General features: G+C 33.4%; 1 protein-coding gene and 1 long non-coding RNA gene across 6 annotated transcripts; one reads left to right on the top strand and one right to left on the bottom strand.

Moving 5' to 3' along the window:
• Nucleotides 1-7,427: 7,427 nt before the first annotated feature.
• Nucleotides 7,428-10,590, bottom strand: LOC139860173 (uncharacterized). 5 transcript variants are annotated; one of them, XR_011763748.1, is made up of 8 exons: nt 10,400-10,590; nt 10,206-10,334; nt 9,945-10,109; nt 9,492-9,631; nt 8,669-8,748; nt 8,522-8,582; nt 8,080-8,187; nt 7,428-7,797 (listed from the first exon to the last, which is right to left on the bottom strand). It is a non-coding gene; the product is annotated as an uncharacterized lncRNA (long non-coding RNA). The 5 variants fall into 5 exon arrangements; XR_011763652.1 differs by having other exon boundaries at nt 9,945-10,127; nt 10,206-10,590; XR_011763860.1 differs by having other exon boundaries at nt 8,445-8,582; nt 10,206-10,590.
• A 10,361-nt stretch (nt 10,591-20,951) lies between these two features.
• On the top strand, nt 20,952-24,380 carry LOC139884808 (uncharacterized). Its single transcript, XM_071868788.1, has 9 exons — nt 20,952-21,993; nt 22,076-22,129; nt 22,210-22,312; nt 22,396-22,470; nt 22,565-22,721; nt 22,841-22,910; nt 23,097-23,162; nt 23,781-23,903; nt 23,984-24,380. Exons 1-9 carry the CDS (start codon nt 21,000-21,002, stop codon nt 24,169-24,171), a joined length of 1,830 nt encoding a protein of 609 aa, XP_071724889.1. The 5' UTR covers nt 20,952-20,999; the 3' UTR covers nt 24,172-24,380.
• The last annotated feature ends 552 nt before the right edge of the window (nt 24,381-24,932 follow it).

Genomic DNA, 24,932 nt, shown 5'->3' with positions numbered 1-24,932 from the left:
CACCAAGAGGCCCTGAATATGGCCCGTCAATTGATCGAAACGGTAGACGAGATTGAAGTGCCGGCACCTAAAGCCGAGGATGAGTCGGGTGACAACAAAAGAAAATGGGAAGCCCCCCAATCGAGTAACTACAACAACAACTTTTCCAAGGAACCTCTCACCCCCGTCGGCAAGAAAAGTTATGCCGGGACACGACCTTTTTGCAACAAATGCCACAAGCATCATTTTGGTGAATGTGGCAAGCTAATTTGCCATCGGTGCCAAGGTAGTGGTCATATTGCCAAGTATTGTGGAAGTACCGCCCCCGTCACTCAAAAGGGGCCCGACACACCAAAGCCGAGTATTTGCTACAAATGTGGCCAATCGGGTCATTTTAGGAATGAATGCCCAAAGAATAAAGCAAAAACCAACGCGCGCCGTTGAACTTACAACATCGACACCTAGGATGCCCGAGACGATGATGGACTAGTCACGGGTACGTTTTCTTCACAACAAACCGTATATTTCATACTTATTCGATTCGAGTACCGTTAGACGCTTTATAACCAAGGATTTGACTCGTGCTCTTTATATTCCACCTCTTTCCCCCAGATACTACTTAGACGATTTAAGTGACCGACGGAATATATTGTGTGCCTATAAATTCTATCGGAGGATATACGTTAAGAATATTGACTTGACACCTATAGAACTAGGGAGCTCAGGACCTATTCGTTAAGGAGAAATTGTTTCCCTACAACTAGGTATAGATTATTGTGAACTAAATAATTTTCGGTTGAAAACCGATACCCTCTTCCTCGTATCCATGACCACCTGATTACTTGCATGAATCCCGTGTATTCCAAATCGACCTCCGTTCTGGTTATCATCAATTGGGGGTTAATGGAGACGATGTCTCCTGAGCCAATTCCGAACTCGCAACGTTAGTTGTAAATCTCTCTTAGTACCGTTTGATTTATTTAGGACTCCGTCCGTGTTCATGAACCTCCTAAACCACGTATGCAACTTATCTAGACAAATCTGTTATCGTATTTATAGATGACATCTTAACTTATTTAAGTAAAGAAGGAAAACGAACAACATCACCATCTTACGCTCGAACTTTGAGAAAAGAGCAACTCTATACCAAATTCTCCGAGTGAGAATTTCTGTTAAACGAAGTCAAATTTTCTAGACCATTATGTTAATGGTCAAGGCATTACAATCAATCTCGAAATCAAGCCACACGTAATCATGAAACTCTCTCAACTCAGACTTGTATTCGTAAAAATCTTAGATCTCACCGGTTGTTACCGAAGATTCATTTCTGACTTTTCTCGTGTCACACGACTTTTAAACTCGTTAACTCACTAAGGAAAACTCTAAACCTCTCCGTGTTCGAACCCTGAGCGTGATTCTTCACACCAACATTTCTAGTTAAAATCGTATAGCAACAGATGGAACTCAAACATGGAAATATTTCTACTTGAACGCCGAAAGGCATACTCTCTCGACTCAAAAATCAACATAACTAAAATTCGTTATTTTACACGAAGAATTCGAATACTAAATTGTGGATCCGATCAAACTTCTCGTCATCACGTACCACACTACATACCTCTGTTATTTCACCATCACCGTCTGATATTACTGGAATTTAAGATAACACACAATCCAACGATACTTCACTCTTCTTTGACTTAACACCCTTGTGTTTCTGATAATCGGTCAACTATTATTCAACCCCGAACTATACAACTACGTGTACTACCTCGTTTCTCTTTCAGACTTCAACTTTTGACAACTAGAGGCACGTTATGGCAACCTCGAGATGCAAGCTCATCCTATTCTAAGTCCTCATTTCACTCCTATCTTTATCGCTCGCATTTCCGTTTAAAGAAATTCCTCATATTACCTAAGTATTCGCCACGAGGATGAATAGTCCTAACGAACATATTTCGAACCCTAACTAACTTGCTCAAACGTATCTTAAGAGATTCTATTCCAACACGGCGTATCTTTGTCAATTATTCTGTATCGAAATACTCGTTTCACTTCTAGTTTTACAAGAAACCTTGGAGACCGCTTAGACATGAGTACCGCGTACCACCCACAAACAAACGAACCGAACAAACGAACGATTTACGTCTTCGAAAGACATGTTTCAAACTTGCATGGTCGCTTTTAGTAGATCCCTCTTACAACAGTAGTTACCACTCGTGTGTTCACACGCACTTTCCGAAACCCTATATGACCGCTAATGTCATACCCCTATTCGTTGGACCAAAGCATGTGGCAAACAAAACACCGAATCTTAACTCATCCAAGAAACAACAATTGAGAAAATCCAAGTCCGAGAAGGGCTCGAGACGACCCGTAGTCGCCCAAAAGAGTCATACCAAACTTAGATGAAAACCTCACAAATCCCAGTGTGTAACCGCGTAATATTGGGAAACCGCACCTTGGAAAGGTGTAATCCATTTTGGGAAATCGAGAAAGGCTATATCCGCAATATCGAACCTTTTGAAACCTTGGGGCGTATTGGAACCACTCCCTATCGTTTAGAACTTCCGACTCAATTAAGTTTCCGTTTATCCTACATTTCGTGTAACAAACTTAGAAACGTGTCATGCGGAACAGGAATGTGCAATCCTTTTAGATGCACCAACTATTGATGACAAACTCCTCTTCATGGAAAACTGATTGAAATCATGGATCGTGAAATCGAACTTCAATACAACGTAACACCCCGACTATCCGGATTCGTGGAATGTCCAAGAAAGTACCTTCACTCATTCGTAGAGTTACTACTCTAAGTCTCGAGTAAGAGATATCGACTACTACTTCCAACTAAATTTCGGGACGAAATTTCTTTTGAGGTGTGGATAATGTAACATCCCGCGTTTTTCCGTTAAATTTATTTTAACACCGTCTTTTTTTTTAATAATATCTTTCGCGATTTAAATTTGTATCTTCATTAACTAACGTTCATAATATCCTCGTTATTTAAATATAACGTCACCCGTTTACTCGAGCGTTTTTAAAATATTCGTTTGGTTAATTCCCGCACCCGACTACAAACTCGAGGGACCATTTTTGCCATATGGCCAAACTAATCACTAGTAGTTGACTAAGTCAACTACTTCTCCACCATTCCCCACATTTTTAATTTCTTTTCTTTCTTCTTTTCTCTCAACCAAAAACTCAAACCTTAAATTCTTCATCATCTTCAATCATCATCCAAATTCAAGCAAGGAATCAAACATCAAAACAAATTGTACTTTTGGAATCCTCGTTTCATCCTCTTCGATTTGATACCAACCTCATTGATTTTGGGTAACATTTCTAAAACACTAAATTTCTCTAAATTCGTTTTAATTACTTGAAATGTTGTTAGTTAGTGACTATGGCTCGTGTATAACATGAATATATGATTTGTTTGCTTGATTTGTTGATTTTGGTGTAACTAGCTTGAAAATGAAAATTGTATGCTTAATCTTTGATTTGGATGATTAAAGGTTGTTAGATTGTTAAAGTTCATGTTTTAAAAGTGTTACTAGCATCATTAGCTTCATGTTGATATATAGATTGATCAAAGAAACTTCAAAAACGTGATTATTGATTTTGGTGTTGCTTGACTAGGGTTTGCTAGTTCTTGAAATGAATTTTTGGATGCTTGAATGCCATGGAATGTTAATTGTTAGTGATTAGTTGTAATGTATGCTTCATTACCTTCAAAACGGCATATCATATGTGTAAATTGGATTCCCGGAACTTAAAATGCATATTGATGAACTTGAGGCTTTGAAATGAGCGTTTATTGATCACATGACGAGAATTCGATTGTTGTAAATGATGTTTTTGTTTGAGGATTTGTGTTTAGTTGTGTTCCTTGTCAAAAGAGCTTTCCAACGGTATAAGATACGTCTTCTAATTGTTTGCGGTTTGCGTTTTGCGTTTGTTTGAAGTTTTGACCAAGACTTGAACCTTGAAAACGACCTGACACCAGACCATGTGTTATGTCGCGGCGCGACACCCCTTGCCGCGGCGCGACATTTGCCTTGTCCAGATTCTGTCCAACTTTTCCATTTTATCAAAAATGTTTGCCATGTTCTAGACCTCCAATTCACATGCAACTTGTTTTAACATGCTTATATATGAATAATTAGCATAGAAAATTTGTCCGAGACCCGACCCGAACATGTTGACTTTTTCGTTGACTTTGACCGACCAAGTTTGACTTTTTGTCAAACTTAGCCAATTAATTATGCAATCTTCCTAACATGCTTTTATACTTGTATCTTGCATGAAACTTGACAATTTGCTTCACATGCTATATTAATCGAGTCGTATTGAGCCATAGGACTAATTGAACACATTTCACCCGACCTTGTGTCGTAACCGGTTAATTGATATAACTTACTTGTTTAGGTTAAGGCTAAGCAACTTTCATGCACACGTTTACTTGTTGAAGTACCTTTATACTCGTGCACTCGAGGTGAGATCATAGTCCCACCTTTTCAACAACTTTTATACTTTTAAATCGTGGGCTGAGAAAACATATACTTTGTTACATCTTGTACTACTTACTTTTATGTTTTGAACACAAGTGTGAAAACAAACATTCCACGTGCGAGTTAGAACAAAAATGCCTCAATTCGATTATCATTAGTTACACTTGCAGGGTGTAAGCGAGAACTTATATTGTGTGGCCATACGGGTTTAACAAACCCTCATTCGGACGGTTCGCTACCGTTATGCGGATGAAATATATTTTTGTGTTTTAGTGTGGGTTCTAGCACTGTGTGATGGGGTAACGTTGGTTAAGTCTTGATAATTGAGTGCTCGCGTATAACAACACTTTTGGAATGCAAATGATTTGGATAATCTACGTTATGGGAATACAAAATCTTGTGGTTCAAAAACAACGTTTAATACTTACTAAACCTATGATTTCACCAACGTTTTCGTTGACAGATTTCTATGTTTTTCTCAGGTCTTGCACGATATGTGATACATGCTTCCGCTCACTATTTGATACTTGCATCCGATGTCGAGTATACATGCATTTCATGGAGCGTCTTTTGACTCTACTTTAAACCGTGTCGCCTAGATTTCAATCGTACTTATAACGTTGTAACTTAACTTTTGGTTGAACAATTCTTGTAAACTTTGAAACAATCCTTATTTTGAAATGAAGGCGACATATTTTGGTCAAACGTTATCTTAAAGACTTATAATCAGGTAATGGGACCCACGTAGCTGACGCCGTCACTTGACGATTTGTCGGGGTCGCTACAATACATATATATACCGATATGCATGTTACGGAATTTAGTGAATTACAGAATATTTATACATCTAAACGCCACAAACATATGATTGTTATTTAATACGGAGTACAATGCTTATTTCTAATTATAAATAATCAAGAGTTAAAACTACAAAATACATGTTACGATATACATTATCTCAAATGTCCATATGCCACGAACCAAATTTGAAAGATAAAAATAGATTTAATGCTAGATGTGACTTTAAGATTTTCTCTAAATATTTTGATATTAACTTTTATTCACATGTTTAAACAACAATGGTTTACAAACTGTTTAATGCAGTATTTAAAGTTACTGTTAAAAGGATTAATCTAATTGTTTGGTTATGTTGTTTGTTTCTCATTAAGTCATTGTGCTTTCAGGCATCTTGATTAAGTTTGAGCTTGGAAGGAACATTGCAGAAAAGCTACAAGGTTGGATACTGGATATTGCTGGTCAAGTGTAGAAGGGTTAGACACAATGTGAATCAGGTGTTAGTTAATACAAATAACATACCTGGTATGGGGTTTGTTTAACTAACACAACGACGGGACACAGTTGTGATCTAACTAATACTCCAGGGTCCAAATCTATGCTTTTATTTATTGAAGGGGTCTATCTTTGATATTTGTTATTAGCCGTCATTAAGCATAGAATAAAATAGGTCTCAAAATAGATCTGTTTCATTCATTCAATCATTTTCAAGTTTCGTTTTCTCTCTGGCTAACCCTCACAAAGTAGAGGTGTTTGTAATTTGTTTCAATCTTCTGGTAATTAGTTTCAGTCTTGTGTTGATTGTGTGATTTGTTCAGTTACATGTAGATCAAAAATAATATATGCTTGTGACCACGTACTCAGAACCATAAAATTAGAGTTTGGTCTTTTAATTCATGGTAGGTGGTTGGGAGTCAGAATATAACAAACCTCCCCAACATGTGACTGATTTTAATTTGAATTTGTACAAAAAAAATTAGTGACGACATCATATGGTCGCCATTTTACAACTAGTCTTCTCATTATTTGATAAAAAAAATATTTGTAGATTCGGGTACTTTATGTAAATATGTAAATCGGAGAGTAGTAAAATCTCAATGATTTGTTAGTGTATATAGACCAATTTTAACTCTGTCTGTGACGTCATAGACGGATGATGCACTTTTTGGTAAAAATGTGAGTTTTTAAATTTGACCCCCGATAGCCAAACATGTCAAAGTTTTGTGTCAAATATTTATACGGTGACGTGGTAAAATCTGATTGGAAATTGGGTGATTAAAATAAATAAATAACATAAATTAATTAATTTTAAAATCACTCATTAGTTCCACTGTTTTTCACACCTAGCTTGTTTCCTTTTCGTCAGCAATATGACTGACGCATGTGACTGAAGCTGCGTTAATCAACCTTTCGTCCGTCAGTGTTTGTCCACATCATCTAACGAGAGAATTTAACGATGCGTTATATTTGGTCTTAGGCACCAAGATAAGTATATGTCAGTTATCTGGTTGTTTGTTTAGAAGTATTTATAGTTGCGTGTAATATTAATGTGTATAACTTGTTATTATTTTACATGTGAAGGTAATGAAATAATTTCACTAAAACCGCTACCATTACAAATATTTTTACGCCAAAAACTATATCTGTCTAATTTTTTTTTTTTCAAACGGCAGAAATTCTATTATGTTTACATGGTTATAAGATCACTCCAAAGGTCGTTAGCATGTTTTTGTAGTCTTTATTAACCTTTGAAAATTTTTCGATGGTCTTAGCTCATCAAAATTTACAAAAAGACAAGTAAAGACGAGTAGTGGTGGATCTTTGTTCATATAAGTTAGGTTTGTCTTTTGTAAAATTATTATAAGTTGAAAACCCAATAATGAAATAAAAGATTGGGTCACATAAAAGTTCAGTTCTTTAATCGTATATAATTAGAAAAAGGTTCCGTTGTTGCTATTGTGCTCTGCATCTTGGTAGTCGAAGTAGTAATGTTATATATAAATTACAACAGATGCAGTTTTAGCAGATACATATATATACATTACAAAAGATGCAGTTTTAGCATATACAAAAGATATAGATGCACATAAAAGAGTATTTTGGTAGTCGAAGTACTTACGTTATATATACATTAGTAGCTGCATTACAAAAGCCTTCATGGATTTGTTTGCAGGAATTATATACATAACTAGATGGAGGTCCGGTGGCCCACTCAGTTGGGCCAAATACTTGGGCCGAAAAAACAAAACTTGGGCCCAAGAAAACAAATTTTCTGAAAAAATAGGAAAATGACGAAACAGCTGACATAGTTATGATGTCGGTATGACGCCAGTGGTTACTATTCATAGTGGTTGGCTAGTATCCCTTTATATAGAACTAGAGTGAGGCCCGTCGCGCTTCGCTGCTAGTTTTCGAATATTTTTTTTGCAGTTACAGTAGATTGTCATTGTGTGTTGTTCGAATGGCAAATAGCGGATCTAGTAGTTGGTAACAAAAGCGTGTTGGCGTCCTGAAACAAAAGAACAGTGTTAAGACAATAGGTGTAATAATTTAGAGAGTTTCTATACAACCCATTTAGAGAGCGTCACTTTCTAAATTTCAAATATAACCTGGATGACGTGTTATAATGCAAATGTAACCCACTTTGACCCATTTCCATGAAAGTTTATCATAATTCTTCCCATTATTCATCTAAGTCGTATAATATTTCGAGTGATTGATTAATATGATATTACGGACATTTCCCTTTGAAGTAGTTCAGTGATATGTGATATAAAGAGAAGAATCTGACCTCCTTATTCTTTGACTCGGATAAACAGGATTACAAAAATCTTTGATAAATTGTATAGCCATATATAAGAGCCGAACCTCTTGGACCCATCCCAAGCTCTTGAATGACCTATTAATAAATTAAGATAAAGTTAGACGAAGTAAATAACGAATGATATAATGAGCTAGCATATTAATCATGATTGCTGAAGCACTATTATTACAAATTTACAAGAGTATTGTATTTCCTTCGGAACAAATTAAGAAGCTACATAAATAAAATTTAAAGTTTAGGCATATTCAATGGTTTGACCCATTTCCCTACTTTCTAACTTCTTTCCAATTGACCCATTTCAGATAAGATAGAACCCGAATAGCCCAACTTACATTTAAATGTTTGTGACCTCGATACGTATTTTGTGGAACGGGAAAATTAAGCTTTATACTTCATGTATAAAACTCACATGTATGCTAAAACGACTGCATGATGTGGACATTCTTCATTTTTCCTGATCAGCTATATATCTATAAGAGATGATATATATAATTCAGTTTGCTATGTCATGTTTTGTTGCATTGAACTCTTAAGTTTCTCAATCTAAATATCTAACCTTAACAGCAGCATTTTGTACGGCCTCTTTGAATCATAAACATGAATACAATAAATCCCTTCTGGCTTGATTACCCATATCTGTTAATGAACCAAAGAATAGTGTAAGCGTAGCTTCTATATGAAGTATGAAAGTATTTAATCAGTGACAAAATGGGCGGACAGGCAGAAAATCAAAATGGGTACAGATCGAAACAGGTTATTTGAACATTTCAGTACAGGTCAGGTTCACGGGTAAATGGATTAAATATGATTCAAAAACTATGCTACCAACCACAAATGCGCAGTCGTTTTCAAACCCAACAACTAGCAATAACATTACATGAAGCATAAGAAAAAAAAAAAAAAAAAAAAAAAAACAACACAACAAATAAAAGACAACGCATTAGTCACCTGTTAACATATATAATAAATATCTTGTGTTTAAGATCAGGGTCTCTATCTCAACCTAAATCAATTATATAACTTTTCTAGGTTAACACATAACTAAGGCTATAACTTTTAATTCATTAGTTATCTATGTTTATTCCACTATAATAAATCAATGATGCATGTATAGACAATAGCAAATAACAGTAGCAGTAGCGCCGTAAATATCGACGATCACATTAGTATTTAAACAATATTTAAAGGCAGCTGAAAGCTCATTTCCTGATGCCAAGGGGAAGTACTATGGTTCAAACGAAAAAATACATCTAGACATTTTTTGAGTTGAGCACCTACAGAATTATTTAGGTATTTTTTTGTTTGGATTGTAGCAGCAGTAATAGTAGCTGCAAGTATTAAGAAACATATGTGTACATATGTTTTTGGCTAGAGTGTACCTCTGTATTCACTGACGCAACATGAAGAAGCGGCAATTATCAGTGTTCTTTCTAGTAATTCATAAGTCTTCATGTCGAACTGTGGTGCTTGTTCATTCCTTAAAGTTTAAGCTATTACTTTGTCAACAAAGTCTGTCATCCTACAGAAATACAAAGCAGATTAATACACATTATTATGTAAATAGCCCTCAACACTTACAGCATGATACTAAGTGGCAGCAACAAAAATGTGTGACAGATAATTTACTAAATAGTTTGCATCACCAAATCATCTTCCTTTGGTCCAGAAAGATGTAGAAGGTCATCTCTACTCCCTAAGGACACTCCTAGTTTTGATTAGAAGTTAAACAGTTCCGTCAAACATATATAAAGTTCGGAAAATTTATTCTAATCTTAATCTAGTATAGAGTTTATAAACAAATAAAAAAAAAAAAACAGTAACCAAAATCCGACCTAAACGATATGTAATATTGACGACCACAAAAAATGTTGAGGCGAAGCAACAACGGAAAGGGAACAGTGGCGACCGTCGGCAAGTAAACAGGTAGCAGCAATGACACGACATACCGGTTCGAATTCCATCACATCTTGACACCCCAATTACTGATAAAATCCTAACTTCCAACATTAAAATAACTTGTTATGAAAGGTTAATCAAACGATTGAAACAATTCAAACCCACTATTTGCAAGAAACCAGGAAATGAAACCCTACCTTTCAAACCCTGCTGGTGTCGATTACCGACCCAAAAAGAATGGAAAAACCCTAACCATTTATCGATCGTATCAAAGTCCAAGAATCGTTCGTGGAGCACATCGCACTTGACAGTCTTCGTCACCGACTCTGAAAGAATGGGAAGGTGCAGGTATGGTAGTGGTTACAAATAATGATACGGAGTAGAGCAGTACCTTTAATCGGTGACCTAGAAACCCATGTAAACATCGATTACCGCAGCAGCTTACGAAGACGATAACCCAATGTTTGGTTGTTAGAAGGGGAAAGAAATCGCTGGAAGGTTTGCAAGGGAGAAGCGGAAGCATGTAAGGGAAGGTAAATACACATGAAACAAAAAGACAGGAGTACCCCGTTACTGTTCATTCAGCTTCATTCAGCTTGGCTGTTATACTTATTACAGAATAAAAGGTAGATACAAGTCTACAGCAAAAGCTTCATAGTATAATGTAGTATTTGTTAGTCCTTTTTCTTTTTCGTTGTGTCTGAGCTGCTACACAAACCTTTGAAAATTATGGATCAATGGAAAGCAAGTGAAAAGGGACAAAAGATATGTACCAAATCAAACATACATCATGTATTCAAATAGTTCATATATTAACTATCAGGAATATGTAAACAGGCTCAGCTGATAAACATTACACATGTTCATTGATCATAAAAAAATATCCATAATAAGCAAACATGAAAGAATTAACCTCTTTTCAAATATGTAGTAACCAATAATATACCATCAATACTGAATTAGCCATCCTTTCAGATATGAAGCAACTTAAAAATGGCTTCAGGCACATAAAACTACTCATAAGGTTATACATTCGATACATGATGTTAAATAAACCTAATATATTATACCTCCAATGTTGACAACCTGTGAGTACGCATTCTCTATCACATACAACAGATCCTATTTTATACTCCTATGATACATGTATTCCACCATGATATATGAATTCTTGATATATGCATAATATATTAATATCCCATATTTTATACTCCTATTCGGAATACTTACATTTATAATTTTATAACGAAAATACCCTTGAGTATTCGCTATACTTGTATACCATTCATTTGGCATACATTTTCACTGCAGTGGCGGAACTTGAACCCGGATACAGATGGGGCGAGTGTAAAAATTTAATAAAATTTTCAAAACTAAAAAAAAACCTTATTTTTTGGTAAAAAAAAAATAGTGTAAACTTTTTTTCCCCGTTAAATTCAGATGGGGCGGATACCCCTTTTGTAATACACTAAGTTCCGCCCTCAATTTTCAGGCTTACTTCCATCTTTACATATTTTATACGTTTTTCTTAGTACGTGTTTAATATCTAATTTAATGAAAAATACTTGAGCATCACTATGCAACCAATCACAATCATATACAAGCCTACACCTCCATCGTTTAAATCAACAGCATTAAGGCACACAAAAACCTGCTTTCAACTCCACAAAATTTAGGGCAACGTCGTGGATTTCTAGTTAGGTGTTTGTTACAGATGTTTTGCTGCAATTTGGGCTCCTGAGCCCAATAACGATGTTGGGTATCTTTTTAGGTGTTGTTTGATGCTTATGTCTTGTTGACTGTCGGCCCAACAACGAGTGGACTCCTAAGCCTAGTCAATGTTGGGCTTAGTGTTTCATTTAGGTGTTTTTTTTCGATGTTCTTTCAATTTCCATCATTTCTTTTGGGCTCACACGCCTCTTTCAATGTAATATGTTGATATTCTTCATCGTTCCGATGAAGGTTTAATTAATATATTTTTTTCGCCTTTAAAAAAAAAAAAAAAAAAAAAAAAAAAAAAAAAAAACTCCACAAAATTTAATACTCGTAGCTTGCTAGTGTCAAGCACTTCAGATTATCTATTTATATATTAAGCATTTAATCAAACCATTGGAATGCAGTAGGAGTATAAACCGGCATTTGTTGGTTATAAAAATTATGCATTTTACAAAAAACAACCTGCACTTACCTTATTAGCGATTTTGAAGAAGATTTGGCAGTCCATCCGCTTTACTTTGAGTATTACCCGATGTATCACTAAAACAACTTCCACCAACATTAGTAGTTGTTGTTATCAAAATTTAATATGGAGCGATAAATTAAATCAATAATGAAATCTATCTATGAGTAAAAATTGTATCCCAACCAAGATCAAAAGAAAACTGCATGCTTCAGTTTCAATTAATAAGATTCAAATCAGTCAACTATAGATTAAGTAGACTCAGACCAAAAATTAGGGGTTCGAGACAAAAGGAGATTTGAAATCCGCCATGGCTGCAAACACACAGTTGCACCAATTATATGCCTTATATGTATATTGTAATATGTATATAGTGCATAAATATTAATTTATATATTATAAAATTAGTAAACATTACACAAAGATCAATTCATTATAAACAAAGATCGCCGTTAAGATTGATTATCATAATTGTCGCAGAAGGAATCAAACACAGAAGAAAGAAGAGGCTAGTGTGGATGGGTAGTTGAGTAAATTTAGCGATTAAAAGAACTAACTACACGTAGGTAGGGATGTTGATCCATATCAATATCCATATCCATATCTATTTAATTTCAGGTCATCCATTCATATCCATATTCAATGGATTAAGCGAGTTAATAAATATTCAATGGATATAAAAAATTTTTATAATATTTTCGAATATGCGATTAAAATAAAACCGTATTATAGCAAAATTAAATATAACATGACATACTTAAAATGTATCCATAAGAATGTGTAATCTTTGTCGAAGATATAACAATATTTGTTAAATTTATTATAAAACATAGATAATGAAAATTGAAATATGAAATGTGTAAGTTTATTTTGTTAGATACACGTGCTTTATGGTAATATATTATAGTTATTTCATTATAGGGTTGAAACAAAATATAAATCTAACGGTAAATGAACTTGTAATGGTAAATATATAAGTATATATCTAGTGGTAGGATCAAGAGGGAAGTAACCATTCGGGGGGAAACGGGGGGAAGCAAAAACTTTTTTTTTTCATTTTTTGAAAAAAATTTGTTCACTAACATTATAGATGAGATGAAAATATGAACATTTAGTAGAGACACTTAGTGATAAATGTTTTTATTTTGGCGGAAAAACGCTCGAAGAAGTAATATATAACAATTATCGTGTTTTTCGAGCGTATTTTGAGGTTTTAGCTATTGGGGTTTAGATATTAGGGTTTAGATATTAGGGTTTATAGGGTTTAGATATTAGGGTTTAGAAATTTAGGGTTTAGGGTTTAGATTTAGGGTTTAGATTTAGGATTTAGATTGAGTATTTAACACGAACGGTTTAGAGTTTAGGGTTTAGGGTTTAGGGTTTAGGGTTTGGTGTTTTGGGTTTATTCCATAAACCCAAAACACCAAACCCTAAATCGGGCTAAATTTTACTTCACAAAACATGAAGAAAAAAAACGTTCATATTCTTCACGAACAATATTATCTTGAATGTTATTTTTGTCGATCGTTTTCCCGCCTAAATAATAACATTCATCACGAGGTGTCTCTTCTAAATGTTCATATTTTAGTGTGATCTTGATGCCGGAAAAAAAAATTCAAAAAAAAAAAAACGAAAATTTTCTTTTTTTGCTTCCCCCCGCTTCCCCCCGATTGGTTACTTCCCCATTGATCCTGCCCCTATATATCTATATTAATGTATTCGTATATGTATTTCGGGTGGTAATGGATATATCCATGGATGAAACTTTTCATCCATATCAATATCCATATCCATTTAGGTTCATTCATATCCGTATCCATATCTATTTAAGTTCATCCATATCCATCACGAAGCGGGTGGATCGGGTGGATATCCACCGGATCGGGTGGCCATTGCCATCCCTATACGTAGGTAGGGATGGCAAGGGTGATAACGAATGCATATCCATATCCAAATTAGTTAATAATTCTATTTTGACACAAAACTTCCCCGGCAGCGGCGCCAAAAACTTGATGTGCAAAACGTGGTATATGAATTATCGTATGAAATAGTATGGAAAAATACCGATTATAGATTGCTACACACTAACGGGCTGTGTACCCGATCGTGTAGTAGTATAGTAAATGGTAAAATCCGTGTATCGTTCCAAGGACAGTATCTAAATCAAATTAGGATCATAGACTAAATTGTGATTATCTAAGAAAATTACAAGTACAAGATATATTTTGGTTTGCCCTTTTACGATAGGCGAATCAAATGATGAATGAGATTAAAAAGACAATATTTTTTTTGTATTTTTAGTTTATGAAAACAGAAAGATAGTTTTGAATTCAAATTAAAGAAATATGCTCATCTAGACTTTTTACCCTTAATGTTGAATGTTATTTAGGATTAAGATCGGATTGATTGGTTATGCATGAGAACTAATTAATTGGTTCACCAAGAGTAGTCTTGCGCAAACACTCAAACGGGATTACATGATGCAAGTGATGTTCTTATCATCTAGGACCTCCTATTTGTAATCAACTAATTCAACTAGTTTGAAGACTTGAAGAATGATCAAGTCAATGGTGTGTTGTACATGATCCACTCCTATATCAACTAAAGGTTTAACTTAGTTCATTCCCTTGGTCCGGTTAAATGCTCAATTCACCCAACCCAAATAATTAACTAAGTGTTATAATAAGATCCCTATAAACGTCACTAGATAAGGCAAGTCACTAACACATGTTAATTGATGTAACTAGGTAGTTGAAAGTGTGTATAATAGATTCTAAGGAATTGGTCATTCTCCTAGACAATTACAAATACTAATTAAGCTATTACAAAGTATCTACAAGAGTCGTTCTTACATTCTTATGCAAATTAACCATTTGAACTCAACTTATTCCTTTTGGTAAAAGACGGATAAACACATGTCACTAGGTGTAAATCAATACATTAACTTAACAAGATGATGTTTCTTAATCAAATGAACATATCAACTAGTTGAATCGAAAGGATTAAACTTAACAAGAGTGGTTCTTGTATTCAAACATCAAACTATCGTGCATAATTACAATCAATCAATAGTAAACATTCAACATCTCAGTTATTTATCTAGATGAACATAAAATGGACTAGCCAACAATCATGCTTGAAAACTTAAACATAACAGTAACAAAGATAGAATTCATTGTAAATACAAGATTAACCTTTTAGGAGTAATCTTGGATGAAGCTCTTGAATGATCTTGGATTCTTCAATGATTTGAGTGCTTAGATGCACTTTGATAAGCCTAGGAACTGCTCTGAATCGTATGTTTTTGTCTCTGAGCAGAAAGAAAACTGGTACCCCTAAAATGAAACTGGAAATGGAATTAAATAAGCTGAAAAGTTGGTGAAAAAGCACTGTGCGCGGCGCGCACAGTAAGGGTGCGCTGAGCGCACTCTCACCTACTTCGCCTTTTACTTTACAGCTCGACTACGCACGTTCAAATCTGCTTTTCTGTTAAAAGTGCGCGAATGGGTGCGCTGAGCGCACTACTGTGCACGGCGCGCAGCACCTAAATGTGCGCTTGGCGCACTTTGGTTTTGGCCAAGAAATCCTCTGATCAAATTTATGCAATGTGCGCTGAGCGCACATTTTGGGGTGCGCTGAGCGCACTCTTCTGTCTTTGGGTTTCTGGTCTCGTTTTTGATCTCTGAGCTGTTACCATACAATATCTTCATATTTCTTCAAGTTTACAATGATTCTAGACTATATTACAATACTATGAAATACAAACGGAATTACAATGTTTACATATGAAATAAATAACAATAGGACGCGATATTACGACTAAAGATATGACTAATTTGAGTAATATCAGTGAGATAGTATATAATCGTGACGAGATACTCTGGAAATGAGAGAGAAAATGGTTTCTCGAATAGGTTCGCCGGTAAGTGCTTCAGGTTCTTCGCCAAGAGGGCAGTGTGGTGGATGGAAGGGATCACCTTCTTCTTGTCTCCAATGATTGAGGAGGCTATGAACCCATCCTCAATTCATCCAGAATAGATGATGGCTAATTGGTTGATCCATTCCAGTCACACTGCTTTCGGAGCTGAAGTGGGATTCCATTTCAGAATCCGAGGAACTTAAATTAATGACGAATTCTATTTCGTACGATTGAATAAAGGATTTTCCGATATAAAAATGATTTTCCGGCTATCGGGTGGTATTCTATTTACATAGGATATCTATATATAGATCAAAACATTTCGTAGATTACGGAGGAATTTACAGAATATATCAGGCAAAATTTAAAGTAACAGATACGATAAGATATGATTTAGCAGATACGCTAAGATATGAATTTTGTCTATACACTACTCATGCAATTAATGTAGCAAGACGTGTCTAGACTAATAATGATAAGCAGGTAATTTCCTAAGGATGATAAGCAGATGATTTCCGACTAGAAATGATAAGCAAAACTTTTGACATGCAGACACGGTCGAAGTCCAGACTCACTAATGCATCCTACCGACTTATCAGTTAGACACACTAATGCAGACCTGGTTCGCTAAGACCATCGCTCTGATACCACATGTAAAGACTCGTCCTAATCCACGAGAACGAATACAATAACATATGATTACATCGCGAGGTATTTGACCTCTATATGATACATTTTACAAACATTTCATTCGTTTTAAAAGACAATCTTTCATTACATCAAAAGTTGACATGCATGCATACCATTTCGTAATATCCATCTATAAATGATCTAATCTGTCATTTACTTAATCATAATCTTTACTGAACTCAACGACTTGAATGCAACGTCTTTTGAAATATGCCATGAATGATTCCAAGTAATATCTTTAAAATGAGCTAATGCACAGCGAAAGATTTCCTTAATACCTGAGAATAAACATGCTTTAAAGTGTCAACTAAAAGGTTGGCGAGTTCATTAGTTTATCATAATCATTCATTTCCATCATTTTAATAGACCACAAGAATTTCATTTCAATTTCTCATAAATATACGTCCCATGCATATAGACAAAAATCATTCATATGGATTGAACACCTGGTAACCGACATTAACAAGATGCATATAAGAATATCCCCTATAATTCCGGGAAATCCTTCGGACATGATAAAAAACGAATTCGAAGTACTAAAGCATCCGATACTTTGGATGGTGTTTGTTAGGCCCAATAGATCTATCTTTAGGATTCGCGTCAATTAGTAGACCGGTTTACTAATTCTTAGGCTATCAAGCAAAAGGGGCATATTCGGCTTCGATCATTCAACCATATAATGTAGTTTCGATTACTTGTGTCTATTTCGTAAAACATTTATAAAAATTTCGCATGTATTCTCAGCCCAAAAATATAAAAGGGTAAAAAGGCAAATGAAACTCACCATACAGTATTTCGTAGTAAAAATACATTTAACGTCATTGAATAAGTGCAAGGTTGGCATCGGATTCACGAACCTATATTAATTATATATATTTATATGTTGGTCAATATTTGTCTAACAATTTAGTTTATGTCATAGTGTACCACAATCCTAATGCTCGAGACTAAATATGCAAAAGTCAACAAAAGTCAATTTGACCCAAAATGATTTCCAAAATTTATACATGATTATTATATAGTTTAAATATCGTCATTTTATATTTATTAAATATATTTAAAAGATTTATTAGAGTAAATAATATAATTCATTTATTAATAAATAAAATTTTATACAAAAATATTCTTTTATATATCTTAAGTAATAAAGTTCATAAAATATTATGATAGGTTAAGGTAATTATATTATCTGTATTACGTATTTATTTGATAAAAAAAATAACATTTTTAATAATAATAAGTAAAAGTTGTATTATTTTGTAATAATAACTATTATTATTCTATTAATAAAAATATCAATATTTATATTTACTAAAAATGATATTATGATAAAATGGTAATTCTAATTATGATAACTTTAATATTTACGATACTTTTTAGTATTAACTTTAAAATAATAATTTTATTTAAATTGATAATAATAATGATATTTTATAATAACAATGACATTTCATTTAAAATGATAATTTTTGTTAAAAAGATAGTTTTAATACTAACGATACATTTAATAATAGTAATGATAAAAATACTAAGAACGATAATTTTATCTAAATCAATATCTTACAATATTTTAATTTCATCATGATACTCATACTCATTATTTCCTAATCGATTCGTTTAATAGCTTTTAATCGTCTTTTAAAGCGTGTTCATGTTAATGATAATAATAGTAATCATAATAATTAGGTGTTACTAATATTAGTTTTTAATTATAATAAAACTAATGATAATAAATATTATGATAATATTAATGATAATACTTAATTATAATTTTAATGATAATAACGATAGTAATAATAATAAAAATAATAATTTTTAATGATAATACCTTTTATTAATAATAATAATAATAATAATAATAATAATAATAATAATAATAATAATAATAATAATAATAATAATGATAATGATAATTAAATAAAAACTATAACGACGATAATAACGACGATAATAATAATCATTTTTATTAATAATATAAAAATTCAATTGACTATAACTTCTAATCCGTTCATATGATGGTTCGTGAATCATTGGAATTTGGTCGAGGTTAAATGAGTATATGAACACAGTTAAAATTCTTGAGATTCAACTTACAACCTTTGCTTATCGTGTCGGGAATATATAAAGATTAAAGTTTAAATTTGGTCGAAAATTTTCGGGTCGTCACATACAGTACACACATGAAACCACAATTACTGTTACAAATAAATATAGCAGTGAAGATGTACATGACTGCCACGAGCAATACCAAATGATTGTGGTAAGTTTCAATAATTGTGATGTTTTACCACATCTAAGATCATCGATGGATATTATGATACAATTTTTTGTTTTTAACTTTTAATTTTTAACTAATAATAACTTGCAATTAGTTTTTATTTTTCTTTTACTTTCTTTCTAACTCGAGAATGCACAAAACTTATTTTACATTACATTCATTTCCATCATTACTCATCGTTTTTCTTTCCATCTCATTCACTTCCCTTTAAAAAAAACTCGAGAACACAACGTTAGAGATAAGAGGATGTACTTGAGTTATGGATATATTTTTTAAGAAGCATTAGTTTGGTAAATATATTTTGCAAACACATGTATCTAGTCAAAAACTCTTAAGGCAGGGACTGATTTGGGACTTATTTTAGCATTCAAGGATGTAATTTTGTAAATACAGGAATGATTTGAACAAAAGTACATAAATACAGGGACGATTTTAGCAATTGTGTCTAATAATAATATAAATATTTCAAAAAGTGTCAGTATTTGTCTATTTGATAAAAACCCATATGAATTTGCTTCAAAATTCCTTAAAAAGTTACATTTGTGAAATGCATACACTTTTTTTTCCCGACAAAATAACGAAAACTCATATAGAAACGAGGTCGATTTCCAAAGGAAAACGCCCTTAACAGAGAATACAAAAGAATAGGAGAAACGGGGAAGCTCGCGCCTAGAAAGTAACAATCTAAACAAAAACTATCTATAAGTGAGCTTCACCTAACAACCCGAAAAACATTAATACAAACTAAACAATGCTAAAACGTAACTACACGTTAAAAAACATGAACCGGCCCAACCAAAACATGAGACAAACCCGACCTATCAACCTCTAGGTCCCGCCCTTTTCAACTTACCATTAACTGTCTCCTTTAAAGTGTTCTTCCCGGACCGGTTCTCTATCTTGTAAGATAAAACGTTGACGGATCCATCACCCATAACACTCTCCTCGGCTAAACGTGTCATCATTTCATCAAACGCCGAAAAAGCCTCAACCGACATATAACCTTTTGACTAAAATTTTGAATCCCAAATGCTCCCTAATCCTTAAAACTCATCATTCAATCTATAATGCCCCTACACATTACTAGATTTGCCTTCCCATAATTTTACCAAACAAAGGAATTGGAAAGCAACCCACCACCAGACACACTTACACAAATCTTAAAAGTACCCCCCACAAATAATAATATAATAATATGAGTAATATAATATGTACTTAATTAATAAATACTTCGTAATATGCCCTCCGTCCCTAAATTATTGTCCAGTATTCCATTTTGGGATGTCCCAAATTAATTGTCTACTTCCATAAATAGAAAGGAAAGGAGATATTTCATTGGTGGATCTGGAGAGAGAAGATATTTCATTGGTGGAGAAATAAAGTTAGTGGGATTTCCTAAAACTGTGTGTTTTTTGTCTGGGGACAATTAATCTGGGACGGAGGGAGTAGTAATTAAATCAAACTAAATTAATTTAATTAATATTAGTATTTAATATATTGATTAATATTAATATATTCAATATAATAAAATTAAGATTTAATCTAATATTTAATTTTAATATATTCAATATAATAAAATATTAAGGAGGTGTGTGGGGCAGAGTAAAGAATAACCAAAGTGAGGCAAACTTTAAACCTCTAAATTAACTTTTTATGTTGTTCCGTTTTTGCAACAAATATTGCACATTCTTAATTTGACAAAATTAAGCTATGGAGAAGAGGCTAAACACAAACTAAAACCCTCTGTTTCCCCTGCTTTTAAAAATATTTGCTTTCTTTCTTTTTCACTAATACATATAAATAAATAAACCCAAATGTTTCATCATCAGAACCATACTAGAACAACAACATTCACCAAACTAACTGCCATTTCTTCATCTGAAAGCTTCCAACAACAATCAAATTTTGGTCGAAGTTATACCATTATGGACTCAAAAAGAAAAAGTATGGCAGCTAATTCATCAAAACATGGGGTGGTTGTAGGTTCTGTTTGGGAAAGCAGAATGAGAGGCAGTTTCAAAGTTTTTAAAGGTGATGATAATGATCAAGAAACTGAAAACCTCATTGATAAAATTCAAGAAATTGAAAAACCCATTGATAAAAATCAAGACTTGGAGAAGGTGGGTTTGAGAATAAAACAGAGGTCTGATGGAATCAGTGGTGGGGGAAAGAGGAAAACTTGGAAATCTGATGGTAATTTAGAAGAAAATGGGAAGAGCCCAGATCAGATCTCAAAGGTTAGATCTCAAAACAAGAAAGTTTTGGGTGAATTCAGTAAATATTTAAGTGGTTCCATTGATGGGAATGGAATCAAGAAAAGCCCAATTCAGATGAAGAAAGGAAGACAGGAATGGAATAAGGAACAGAATGTTTCAATTGATGGAATTAAAAGAAGCCCAGTTCAGATGACATTAAAGACTAGAGCTTTATCAAGAAAAGAGAGCGCAAGTTTAAGTATTGGAATTGAGCAAGTCAAACCATTGTTAACTAAATTAGCTCCAGTTAGTGATGAAACTCACGAAATTGATGTAACTGACACGGTAAACAGAGATGATGATGATGATGAAAAATTGGATAATATATCAGAGTCTAGTCACAACTTAGATGAAATAGATGAATGTGATGAGAAATTGATGACACTTGACATGGCAATAGTCAAAAGTGAAGATTGTGAAGAACTAGGTGAAGCTTTTAATATGAATAATGAAGAAATTAATGAAGAAAGAGCTATTGTAATTGTTAAAGAAAAAGAAACGGAACCCATTTCTACAATCAAGAAAAGCAAGTCACTGGAAACTGTTATTGAAGACAAAAAAGTTCATCACAGAAATGAAAGATCGCATCCCATTCCAAGAACTATCAGAAAACATCCTATTCCTGTTGTAAATCATCCAAGAATCATTTCAAGACCAAGCAAAAGTAAGCATATTTTGTTTCTATAATTTAATTATTTTTTTATTTTTCTTTTTCAATTCTAATCAATCTAACTTTGATTTTGTAGATGAATTTCCCTCGCAGAGAGTTCCCAAATCCCATAGCAAATTGCAAACTTTTGGTTGGTATATTGTTGATATAAAAATTTAAACTTTAATATCATAATTTTTGATTTTTATGCAATTTGTTTATAATTTTCAGCTGATTTGATCATGTGGAGAGATGCATCAAAATCAGCACTAATTTTTGGTTTAGGGACATTTTCTATTCTTTCATCATCATACACTCAAGACCTCAATATCAGGTAATGCAAAAAAAATTTACATTTTTACATACAAAATGATCATCCCATTTTAATACAATTTTCTGCATTACTGTTTTGTTCAGCTTCATTGCTGTGATTTCTTATATGAGTCTCATATATCTTGGTGCAATCTTCATCTTCAAATCATTGATTCTAAGGTAAATCAGTCACATACATAATGCATTTACTCCTACTAAACATGAAACCATTTTTATATATATTCTTGATATTCATGCCCTTTAAATAAAACAGGAGAGTTGTAGATAGAGATAACTGTACAGATGATGAAGAATGTGTTGTTGTTGAAGAAGATGCAATTTGGGCATTAAAATTATTCCTTCCTTACATCAATGAATTTCTCATAAAGGTGAAAGCTTTGTTTTCAGGTGATCCTGCTACTACAATGAAGGTAAAAGTAAAACTATTATCTTTTTCTTTTTTTTTTACCTTTCTCACTGATTTTTATGTAAATTACATCTTCTGCAAGATTAGTTAGAATATTTACAATTTTTTGGTGTCATCTGACAGTTAGCAGTGCTGCTATTTATTTTGGCAAGAAGTGGCAGTTCAATAACTATTTGGAAAATGGCCAAATTGGGTCAGTTTTGTGATAGATAACCTAGTGTGAAATTTGTTAAATTCTATCATATACATAGTAAAATACTGTACTTGAGTCTTGAAAATCAAGGTTCTACCTTTAATTATAAAGGAATTTTTATTTTATTTATATAGAAATTCTGATAGAAGTTTTTTTTTTTTTTTTTTTTTTTTTTTTTTTTTGCAGCTTTTTTTGCGGTTTTTACGGTGCCTAAGATCTGCTCCTCATATTCTTCCCAACTTACTGCATACGGTAAATAAATGAATAAGGGAACAAAAGTTCACATGAATTTCCTGCATTTGCAATTATTTTACCATCACTCATTACTGCCCTTTGTGTTGTGTGCTTTGCATATTAAAGACATCACGACACGCGTACATGGCTTTTGTATTGTACAAATAACCAAGCGGTTCAGGTTAATTGGGTCCCCATTACAGGTTTTTAGTGCATGTGTCTACAGTAATTGACGTGGGTCCATTTACATTCGTCAACTGTTAGAAATCTAGTGAAAGTATGAAATTGCACTTTGATTAAATTCCCCAACGGCTATATTATTATGCTTTAATAACGTTGATTTTGAACAATATAAATAAAACTATAAATACAAAAAGAATCATCATGTTACAAGACGTGTGTTTTTTTGCTTTTGTAGAAGTCACGTACTAATAATTTTAAAGGTCAATGACCTAAATTTTTGGACTTGCAGAGGAATCTATGATAGAATAACTTTATTTTATGTTGTGGGACGAGTGGGTGGGCCATTAAAGGGTCGGTTGCACTTTGTTTTACTTTGTAGGTATCTGACTATATCTATATTCATTTAATTTCCGACCATCTAATTCTGAAAGAATATTATGTGTGTAAATGAAGGTTCATTTTGGGTTCAACGATTCAAGGATGCTTGGGAGTCATGCACTCAAAAGAAAGCCGTCGCCTTTGGTGTTTTCACCCTAGTTTGGAATCTTTCTTCTACCGTTGCTCGTATTTGGGCAGGTATGTAGCACAACTTTTTTTCTTCCTTGATAAATAACATAATTGTTTTTCTAAACTTTTTAAGAATGTTTATATCATAGTGTTCATGTTGTTGGTGGCATTCAAATACTATCAACAATTCATGATGAAAGACGAAATTGTTGATGAGGAAGAAGAGGAGGAGGAACCACAACCAGTTACACAAAGAAATCGAAGTTCTTGGCAAGAACAAAGAAATGGAGATACAACTACATCTACTGAAAGCTCAAAACTAAGGAAAAGATGCTGATTTTATTAGTTTAACCACAATGGAAAATGTGATGATAGGACATGTCGATAAAGTAAGCAGTGCTATAACAAAGAAATAAATTGGGAGTATATATAGTGAAATAAATGAAAGATCAAATATGTTGTCACAACCTTGACCACCTGTTACACTCGTTGCGACGTGGATGCAATCTTTGTGTTTTAACAAAAGAGGACATATTTTGACTATGACGTGACAATGTCAAGTTTTAAAGTTGCGTTATGGTGAATTTCAAATTTGAGTATCAAATTTTGTAGAAAGGTTTTTTAGTAATGTGCCAAAATATGATTGGAAGTTGGTGAAAAGATAAATAATAATATAGAAATGAACTCTCAAAATTTGATAAATTGTCGAAATTTGAGTTTTTCCATCATCTGCCTCCATTTTCGATATTTTTCACGCCTTGTAACAAGCGTCATCATCGGAAGAAAAAATCCACTTCATTTTGACGCCCCAACACACACCCGCCTTTGTTGTCAAGTTTTAATTTGAAGTGAAATTAAATTTAATTGTGGGAAAATAAAGAGAACCGGTGTTCCTAAGTTTTATGTTCAGAAGAAATAAAAGGAAGTGGAGGTTAAAGAAAGATAGACTATTAGCGGATATTGTAATCTTTTAAGCCTAGATGCCTCCCATGGTTCAATTCTCTAAGTCCATCACATCATCGGTGTAGTGTGCTCCCAATGGTAGTGTGGTGTGCTGAGTCTCCTTTTTGTGGCGTGCTTAAAACTGATACAAACTCC

This window comes from Rutidosis leptorrhynchoides, chromosome 1 (assembly GCF_046630445.1).
Source record: "Rutidosis leptorrhynchoides isolate AG116_Rl617_1_P2 chromosome 1, CSIRO_AGI_Rlap_v1, whole genome shotgun sequence".
Classification (NCBI taxonomy): Eukaryota; Viridiplantae; Streptophyta; class Magnoliopsida; order Asterales; family Asteraceae; genus Rutidosis; species Rutidosis leptorrhynchoides.
The sequence above is the reverse complement of the archived record's forward strand: the minus strand, read 5'-3'. Positions and strand labels throughout refer to the sequence as shown.